Here is a 10,791-nt window from a genome sequence, read left to right on the forward strand (position 1 = left end):
GAGTAAATTTAATTTTATATATTAAATAATAAAAAAAGTTACATTTTCAATAACCTCGTCGAGCTGAGGAGCGAGACTAAGTTCGACCGTTAGGGAGACTAAAGCGGAAGACTGTGTTATACAGGTTGAACACATGTAATTTTATATACCAAACAATAAAAGGTTATATCTTTATAAATCCTATGTATTATATGTATTGAGTAAATCTAATTTTATATACTACATAATAAAAAAAATTATATTTTTAAACCCCGAGTATTACACGAGTTGCATAAATGTAATTTTGTGTAGTAAAAAATAAAAATGTTATATCTTTCAAAAAACCTCGTTTATTACACGGGTTGAATGATCTAATAAAAATTTATATCTTAAAAAAACTAACGGATATACTCGATATACGATGGATGGGGTGATTGCGGTGATTGTTCTTATAAATGTCACGTAAACATAGTGATTACCGTATTTGAGTTGAGAATTGAACACGGAAATATAAGTATAGAACCAATAAACACCTTTTAAACATTTTTTAAATAAGTTCTAGCCTTAACTACTTTGGTTTAATAAAATAAATAAATCATTTAAATTAACTAAATTATGGCTAAATGACATAACTTGCAAGGGTTTGCAAACATCGAATACGTTTTCTGTAATTATTGAAGACAAAGGACACAGTTTGCAATACGTGATATACATAAAGGACGATTTTGGTAATTTACTCTATTTTAAAATATTATATATATTATCTCCTATATGAATTGTTTAGATTTATATTAATTTTAATTGTATAATTATTTTTTAATTGATATTAATTATCTAAAAAATAGATGGCTTCAATAAATGACACGTGTCCAAAACTTGGTTTCTTTTATTATAGTAGATAGATAAGTTACAATCATATATAGTTATATCATTTTAAATAGGTTGTGCACCCCTGGGGAGTCGAGTTTGAAACTCCTGAACACATCTTGACTCAGTGTAACAAAGCTAAGGACAGTTGGCGTGATGTGTTCGTCTGGCTTAAACTTCCTATACCTGGACATGATATTTGGCTAATGGATTTACTTGGAACGACGACCAACATGGAGGGCTCGAACTAGAAAAGACTCATCGAAGCGATTCTCCTAACCTCGACTTGGGAAATCTGGAAAGCTAGAAATAATTATGAGTTTAATAGCGTGCACACTACTAGAAAAATGTCAATTTGTTACGAAAATTTCCAACGCAAAAAAATGCGTCGCAAATTCGGACATATTTGCAACGCATTTTTGACGGAAAAAAAATGCGTCACAAGTGCGTTGAAAAACTTTAAAGCTCTAAACTGAAATTGCGTTGAAAATTCGTTACAAAATTCCAACATCATATTTTTGTCATAAAGGCGTTAAAGATTGCGTAGTAAATGCGTAGTAAATAGTTTTCAACATGGTTTTTTCCAACATCAAGGTTTTGTTGCAAATGTGTAACAAACTTGAATTTGCTAGGCAATTGTAACGGAAAAACTTGTTAGAAAATGCCAAATTTCTAGTAGTGGCAGTGTGGGCTGTCGAGAATTGTCGATCTCATCAAAGAAATAAGAAAATGCTTTCTTGTGGATCACCGGTAGGTCTAGATTCGGGTCACTAAATTGGGATAGATGGAAAGATTTTAATGTTAGAGATGTAATTTTGTAATTCTCGGGTTTCAGTTTTCAGCTGGCTTGTTTCTATATTTTTATATAGAGTTTCGCCCGTTCAAAAAAATATCATTTTAAATAAAAGATTGACTATTAGTTTAAAAAAAAAAAAGGTTTTCGACTTTTTACCCCAAAATGGCATTCCTCATTATTTTTCTTTGTTTTGTTTAAGGAAAATTCCGAGTTCTCCTTTTAGCATTTAACAAAGAGTAAATTATTGGATGGTATTTGTGGTTTGGCTATATTACACAAATGACCTCAAATTACACAAATATTTATGATAGTATGCATGTTGTAGCTATGATGGTCATTAGAGTAAACAGACCTCAAATTTTCAAGTTAACATGTGTTAAAATGTCTAACGGAGTTAATTACGTTTTTTGTCCCCGTGGTTTGTTAAAAATAACAATTACAGTCCATTAGTTTATAAATTGTCAAAACAGTCCCTGTACTCTAACTTTTGTAACAATTACAGTCCACCTCCGTTAACTTCATCCATTTATTCTGTTAAATTTTGGTGAAATGACAAAATTGCCCTGTTAATAGCTAATACTGCATTTAATAAAAAAAACATTGGTCTTTTTTTATTAAATGCAATATTAATTGTTAAACAAGGGCAATTTGGTCTTTTTATCACAACTTAACAGAATAAATGGATGGAGTTAATAGAGGTGGATTGTAATTATTACAAAAGTGAAAGTACAGGGACTGTTTTGGTAATTTTTAAACTAATGGAGTGTAATGGTTATTTTCAACAAACCACTAGAACAAAAAACCTAATTAATTCAAATGTCCATTTTGCCACAATTATAAAGACAAAGAGTAAATTTCACTTTTTGTCCTTTAGGTATTATCTTAATTTTGAAATATGCCCTTTAAAAGTTTTAGTTCCAGTTTATGTCCAAAAAACACATGTTTTACATCACTTTATGTCCTTTACACCGAACTGAGTTAAATTACTCAGTTAGGTTTATTTAAGACAAGGGCAAAAATAGTATTTTATAAATAAATGTCCTCAGATCCCCTTGTCCCATTATCTTCTTCAATTTCTGAGAAACCCTACCACACAACCCAAATCCCCTGCCTTCTCCCCTTCAAGTCCGGCAGCCGGACTAGGTTCTTCAGTGATGTCTAGCGCCGATCTCCGGCCGACCACACACTCACCCAACCCCTCATTCCTATCAAACCCTAACCTCTCATCTCCTCTTCCCTAAATCACATACATAGCACACAGATCTTTAGAGAGAAAGTCACATGAGAGAGAGTGGCAGAGAGAGAAAGTCGCGTGAGAGAGAGAGACGGATGGCTGGCCACCACATGAACGACAGAGTCTCGGTGGTTAGCGGCGGCGACTTGGTACTATTTTGGCTGTTGATCGATGTCGTAAGGTCGGTCAAAAAATAAAGTCACAATGTCTTGTTCACCTTTTACTAGTAAACGGCAAGTAGGGTGTCGAATCCACGGGGAATCAGTGGAAAGTGTAAAAGTTCGTTGTTTTAATTATCATATATTTCTAACTAATTGGTTTTTGCAGTTTGAGAATGATTGTGAAAACAAATATATAAATTAAAGTTGTAAACAGTTGTGAGAAGAAGACCAATCTCCGGGTTTTCAGGTTATGCAGAAAATCAGGTTACTTAGTAATGACCATTTGGAAATCACATAGACATGTTTTGAAAACTTGTTTTGATACATAATTAACGAATAATATATTTGATTGCAATGATCCACGATCTAAACCGAAAGATTGATGCAAATGAATAGTAATTCAGTTAATTACCAATTTCAGATTTCATAAACATTAACCAGTTCAATGATTAAAGGTTTAAAACAATGACGTCCTAGAATTTAATCTCGGTTGTTGATGAACAAACCAAATAATTGATGAACAAGAATGAATATGATAATCAAATATTGTTTAACCGAAACAAAAACAATAGGAACGACTAACCGAAAGTTTAATCGAATCCTAATCCAAAAAGTCTTAACATACGCAAACCCAATGTTCAAACATAAACCCTAGTCCTGGAGATGGTCACGGGACGACTAGCCGCTCATGATGCCTTCGATAACTTGAAAGAGAGATGAAACCATGATCGACTCGGTATGTTGTGCGGAAGAATAGATGATGAATGATGATATTCCGCTGATTTAGAGATGAAAAATTGTGTAATACGGCTGCCAACAAAATCGATCCAAGTAGAAGTGTTGTTGGGCTGAATTTAGAGCCCAAGAACTTATCCAGGTTGCTGCCCAACTGTCGAGATCATGAAGCCCAAAATTCTAATAATTGCTGCCCAACTTTCGTGATAATGAACGGGTAGTTTTTATTTAGGAGCTGACCAATTGTGTAATATGGCTCCCCAAAAAAATCCTCTACAATGTGATTATAATATTCCCCTCTCTCTGCTGCATCTTTGTGATGATGTATGAATATATTGATGATGATGTTGATTTAATCAATGTTTTATAGTTAGTTCAGTTGCAGGATTTGTGTTTAAAAGTGACAAATTTCTTGATGCAGTTTCTGTTAAATCACTCGGTTGTTGCAGGATTTGTGTTTGATAGTTAATTGAAGTGAATTCGATATGTTTGTTTGAATAATTTGTGTAAATTTGTGCTTATATGATGGTTTATGTTAGGAAGTTTGTAATTCTTAGAATTTGATTTTGTTTGAAGAGTGATGTTATATAAATGTTAATCCCTTTTATGTTTGTTTTTTTATATCTTGTATAGTATGGATTCACAAGAAGAAGAGGAAATTAATCCCCAATCCGAGTCGGCCGCCCACTCTAATGTTCGCCCGAAGACGGATATCACATGGAAATATGTTACCGAAGCTCAAGATGAAAATGGTAAAAAGATGCGCATTTGTACATTTTGCAACAAGTCATTTCGTGGGGGGGGGGGCATTAACCGAATGAAACAACACCTTGGTGGAGTTAAAGGAAATGTAGCTGCGTGTTCAAAGGTTCCGGCGGATGTAAGGTGTCAAATGAAAACTTTGTTTGAAGAGAGTACGCAAAAAGGTAAAAATACAGTTTCAGAGACTAAGACGGGTAGCGCACTAAAATCAAAAAGTCTTGGTAAAAGGAAAGCTTCTTCAACATCCGACAACGCACAATCGTATTTCTCAAGAGGTATAAATGATCTTACTCAACCTTCAATTAGATCTGTATGGCAAAGTAAGGAAAGAGTTCATGATACAGATTTAGCTGTAGCCATGTGGCTATATGATGCATGCATACCTATGAATCCCGTAAATTCTCCCCTTTTTCCAATTGCAATGAGTAAAGTAGCTTCCATGGGGCATGGATATACGGGACCTTCCTACCATCAAGTTCGTGTAAATTTGTTGAAAGATGCTAAGCAATCTGTGAAACTTATAGTTGATTCTTATAGAGAGCAATGGGCTGAAAGAGGTTGCACTATAATGAGTGATGGATGGAGAGACGTTAGACAAAGAGCTCTAATTAATTTTTTGGTTTATTGTCCAACGGGGATTTCATTCATCAAATCTATTGATGCTTCTGATATTGAGAGTAATGCTGAAGGTTTATGCAATTTGTTTAGTGAAATTGTTGAGATTGTTGGTTCCAAGAATATTGTTCACTTGGTCACTGATAATGCTGCAAATTACAAAGCTGCGAGAAGATTATTATGTGATAGATATCCAATGATTTCTTGGTCTCCTTGTGCGGCTCACTATATAAATTTGATCTTAAAGGATGTTTCAGAAATGGAAGATGTGTTAAAATGTCTAACGGAGTTAATTACGTTTTTTGTCCCCGTGGTTTGTTGAAAATAACCATTACACTCCATTAGTTTAAAAATTACCAAAACAGTCCCTGTACTTTCACTTTTGTAATAATTACAATCCACCTCTATTAACTCCATCCATTTATTCTGTTAAGTTGTGATGAAAAGACCAAATTGCCCTGTTAATAGTTAATACTGCATTTAACTAATTATCATATATTTAGTTAAAGAATGATTGTGAAAACAAAGATATAAATTAAAGTTGTAAACAGTTGTGAGAAGAAGACCAATCTCCGGGTTTTCAGGTTATGCAGAAAATCAGGTTACTTAGTAATGACCATTTGGAAATCACATAGACATGTTTTGAAAACTTGTTTAGATACATAATTAACGAATAATATATTTGATTGCAATGATCCACGATCTAAACCGAAAGATTGATGCAAATGAATAGTAATTCAGTTAATTACCAATTTCAGATTTCATAAACATTAACCAGTTCAATGATTAAAGGTTTAAAACAATGACGTCCTAGAATTTAATCTCGGTTGTTGATGAACAAACCAAATAATTGATGAACAAGAATGAATATGATAATCAAATATTGTTTAACCGAAACAAAAACAATAGGAACGACTAACCGAAAGTTTAATCGAATCCTAATCCAAAAAGTCTTAACATACGCAAACCCAATGTTCAAACATAAACCCTAGTCCTGGAGACGGTCACGGGACGACTAGCCGCTCATGATGCCTTCGATAACTTGAAAGAGAGATGAAACCATGATCGACTCGGTATGTTGTGCGGAAGAATAGATGATGAATGATGATATTCCGCTGATTTAGAGATGAAAAATTGTGTAATACGACTGCCAACAAAATGGATCCAAGTAGAAGTGTTCTTGGGCTGAATTTAGAGCCCAAGAACTTATCCAGGTTGCTTCCCAACTGTCGAGATCATGAAGCCCAAAATTCTAATAATTGCTGCCCAACTTTCGTGATAATGAACAGGTAGTTTTTATTTAGGAGCTGACCAATTGTGTAATATGGCTCCCCAAAAAAATCCTCTACAATGTGATTATAATATTCCCCTCTCTCTGCTGCATCTTTGTGATGATGTATGAATATATTGATGATGATGTTGATTTAATCAATGTTTTATAGTTAGTTCAGTTGCAGGATTTGTGTTTAAAAGTGACAAATTTCTTGATGCAGTTTCTGTTAAATCACTCGGTTGTTGCAGGATTTGTGTTTGATAGTTAATTGAAGTGAATTCGATATGTTTGTTTGAATAATTTGTGTAAATTTGTGCTTATATGATGGTTTATGTTAGGAAGTTTGTAATTCTTAGAATTTGATTTTGTTTGAAGAGTGATGTTATATAAATGTTAATCCCTTTTATGTTTGTTTTTTTATATCTTGTATAGTATGGATTCATAAGAAGAAGAGGAAATTAATCCCCAATCCGAGTCGACCGCCCACTCTAATGTTCGCCCGAAGACGGATATCACATGGAAATATGTTACCGAAGCTCAAGATGAAAATGGTAAAAAGATGCGCATTTGTACATTTTGCAACAAGTCATTTCGTGGGGGGGGGGGCATTAACCGAATGAAACAACACCTTGGTGGAGTTAAAGGAAATGTAGCTGCGTGTTCAAAGGTTCCGGCGGATGTAAGGTGTCAAATGAAAACTTTGTTTGAAGAGAGTACGCAAAAAGGTAAAAATACAGTTTCAGAGACTAAGACGGGTAGCGCACTAAAATCAAAAAGTCTTGGTAAAAGGAAAGCTTCTTCAACATCCGACAACGCACAATCGTATTTCTCAAGAGGTATAAATGATCTTACTCAACCTTCAATTAGATCTGTATGGCAAAGTAAGGAAAGAGTTCATGATACAGATTTAGCTGTAGCCATGTGGCTATATGATGCATGCATACCTATGAATCCCGTAAATTCTCCCCTTTTTCCAATTGCAATGAGTAAAGTAGCTTCCATGGGGCATGGATATACGGGACCTTCCTACCATCAAGTTCGTGTAAATTTGTTGAAAGATGCTAAGCAATCTGTGAAACTTATAGTTGATTCTTATAGAGAGCAATGGGCTGAAAGAGGTTGCACTATAATGAGTGATGGATGGAGAGACGTTAGACAAAGAGCTCTAATTAATTTTTTGGTTTATTGTCCAACGGGGATTTCATTCATCAAATCTATTGATGCTTCTGATATTGAGAGTAATGCTGAAGGTTTATGCAATTTGTTTAGTGAAATTGTTGAGATTGTTGGTTCCAAGAATATTGTTCACTTGGTCACTGATAATGCTGCAAATTACAAAGCTGCGGGAAGATTATTATGTGATAGATATCCAATGATTTCTTGGTCTCCTTGTGCGGCTCACTATATAAATTTGATCTTAAAGGATGTTTCAGAAATGGAAGATGTGGCTACTTTGATACAACTTGCATCACGAATTACAGTTTTCATCTACAACCACAACAGGTAGTTTTTATTTAGGAGCTGACCAATTGTGTAATATGGCTCCCCAAAAAAATCCTCTACAATGTGATTATAATATTCCCCTCTCTCTGCTGCATCTTTGTGATGATGTATGAATATATTGATGATGATGGATATTTAATCAATGTTTTATAGTTAGTTCAGTTGCAGGATTTGTGTTTAAAAGTGACAAATTTCTTGATGCAGTTTCTGTTAAATCACTCGGTTGTTGCAGGATTTGTGTTTGATAGTTAATTGAAGTGAATTCGATATGTTTGTTTGAATAATTTGTGTAAATTTTTGCTTATATGATGGTTTATGTTAGGAAGTTTGTAATTCTTAGAATTTGATTTTGTTTGAACAGTGATGTTATATAAATGTTAATCCCTTTTATGTTTGTTTTTTTATATCTTGTATAGTATGGATTCACAAGAAGAAGAGGAAATTAATCCCCAATCCGAGTCGACCGCCCACTCTAATGTTCGCCCGAAGACGGATATCACATGGAAATATGTTACCGAAGCTCAAGATGAAAATGGTAAAAAGATGCGCATTTGTACATTTTGCAACAAGTCATTTCGTGGGGGGGGGGGCATTAACCGAATGAAACAACACCTTGGTGGAGTTAAAGGAAATGTAGCTGCGTGTTCAAAGGTTCCGGCGGATGTAAGGTGTCAAATGAAAACTTTGTTTGAAGAGAGTACGCAAAAAGGTAAAAATACAGTTTCAGAGACTAAGACGGGTAGCGCACTAAAATCAAAAAGTCTTGGTAAAAGGAAAGCTTCTTCAACATCCGACAACGCACAATCGTATTTCTCAAGAGGTATAAATGATCTTACTCAACCTTCAATTAGATCTGTATGGCAAAGTAAGGAAAGAGTTCATGATACAGATTTAGCTGTAGCCATGTGGCTATATGATGCATGCATACCTATGAATCCCGTAAATTCTCCCCTTTTTCCAATTGCAATGAGTAAAGTAGCTTCCATGGGGCATGGATATACGGGACCTTCCTACCATCAAGTTCGTGTAAATTTGTTGAAAGATGCTAAGCAATCTGTGAAACTTATAGTTGATTCTTATAGAGAGCAATGGGCTGAAAGAGGTTGCACTATAATGAGTGATGGATGGAGAGACGTTAGACAAAGAGCTCTAATTAATTTTTTGGTTTATTGTCCAACGGGGATTTCATTCATCAAATCTATTGATGCTTCTGATATTGAGAGTAATGCTGAAGGTTTATGCAATTTGTTTAGTGAAATTGTTGAGATTGTTGGTTCCAAGAATATTGTTCACTTGGTCACTGATAATGCTGCAAATTACAAAGCTGCGGGAAGATTATTATGTGATAGATATCCAATGATTTCTTGGTCTCCTTGTGCGGCTCACTATATAAATTTGATCTTAAAGGATGTTTCAGAAATGGAAGATGTGGCTACTTTGATACAACTTGCATCACGAATTACAGTTTTCATCTACAACCACAAGTGGCCTCTAAATTGGTTGAGAAAAAGACCCGGTTGGACAGAAATTATCCGTCCTGGGCCACCCGATTTGGCACATCATTCATTGCATTGAAGAGTTTACATGATCATAAGCATGATTTGCAAGCTTTAGTAACCTCTCTTGATTTCAAAAAGATGTTGAAAGTGACTAAAGCTAATGATGTGAAAGACACTATCTTAGATCCGAACTTTTGGAATAATTGTTTTATAACGGTTCAGGTGATGACTCCTATCTTGAGACTTTTGCGTATCTGTGATTCCGATGAAAAGCCTTCATTAGGCTATGTTTTTGAAGGTATGCTTAGGATAAGGAAAGGAATCAAAGAGTTGTTTAAAAGGAAAAGACGTAACTATAAGAGGTATGTTGATATCATTGATGCTCGTTGGGATAAGATGTTACGCAAAAGTCTTCATGCAGCAGCTTACTGGCTAAATCCGATATTTCAATATGAAAAAAGATAATCGTGAAGAAAAGGATAAGGCATGGGTATGGGTGCTTGATATGATTGAGAAGTTAACGAGTTTAGATAACAGTGTGCAAATAACTATTTCACACTTGGCAAAATTTCGGGATAAAGTAGGTACTTTTGGTCGATCTATTGCTTTGAATTCCGTGGAGCTTGAGCGTCCTGGTTAGTCTACTTAGTGTTTACTTACGATATTAGTTTTATATATTATAACAAAATTATATTTTCATGTTAATTGTATGATTAGATGAGTGGTGGAAAGTGTTCGGTGGAGATGTACCGGCGTTGCAAAAATTTGCCATAAGAATTTTAAGTCAATCCGCCTACTCTTCTGGATGTGAACGGAATTGGAGTGTTTTTTAGAGAATTCACACCAAAAGAAGGAACCGCTTGGAGCATCAAAGGCTAAGTGATCTCGTGTATGTGCATTACAACTTACGTCTACAAAATAGGTATGATACAAGCACAAACTTTACTTATTATTAGTTTTTGATATTGAATAAAGATTTTACATTTAAACTTGTTAGGCTAAATGAGAGCAAAAGGCCATATGACCCGGTTGATCACCAAGGCATTGACAAAAACGAATTATGGGTGGTGGAAGACGAGAAGGAAGCCGAGCTTAACTATGATGATTTAGAAAATTTGCTCGATGAGGAGGAACTACCAATTGACCTTGATTCACAAACACAACCATCTGAAGGTTAGTATTTTCTTTTTGATAAATTGATGATGCATATTTTTTTACTTTCAAAAAGTATATATTTAGATTTGTCATTTTTTTAAATGTTAGGCCAAGAACTCAACGAAGAAGATAATGTGGTTCAAGTTGATGTTGGTATTAATGTTGATCATGGTGATGGCGATCTTGATGATGATGAATCGGATTCGCAAGAT

At 34.6% G+C, this 10,791-nt stretch overlaps 1 protein-coding gene across 1 annotated transcript; it reads left to right on the forward strand.

Annotated features, from left to right (window-relative positions):
- Positions 1-4,406: 4,406 nt before the first annotated feature.
- LOC110887809 lies at positions 4,407-5,471 on the forward strand. Its single transcript, XM_022135378.1, has one exon. The coding sequence runs from the start codon at positions 4,407-4,409 to the stop codon at positions 5,469-5,471; it is 1,065 nt and encodes a 354-aa protein (XP_021991070.1).
- The last annotated feature ends 5,320 nt before the right edge of the window (positions 5,472-10,791 follow it).

The sequence above is a fragment of the Helianthus annuus genome, chromosome 11 (genome assembly GCF_002127325.2).
Source record: "Helianthus annuus cultivar XRQ/B chromosome 11, HanXRQr2.0-SUNRISE, whole genome shotgun sequence".
In the NCBI taxonomy this organism is placed as follows: domain Eukaryota; kingdom Viridiplantae; phylum Streptophyta; class Magnoliopsida; order Asterales; family Asteraceae; genus Helianthus; species Helianthus annuus.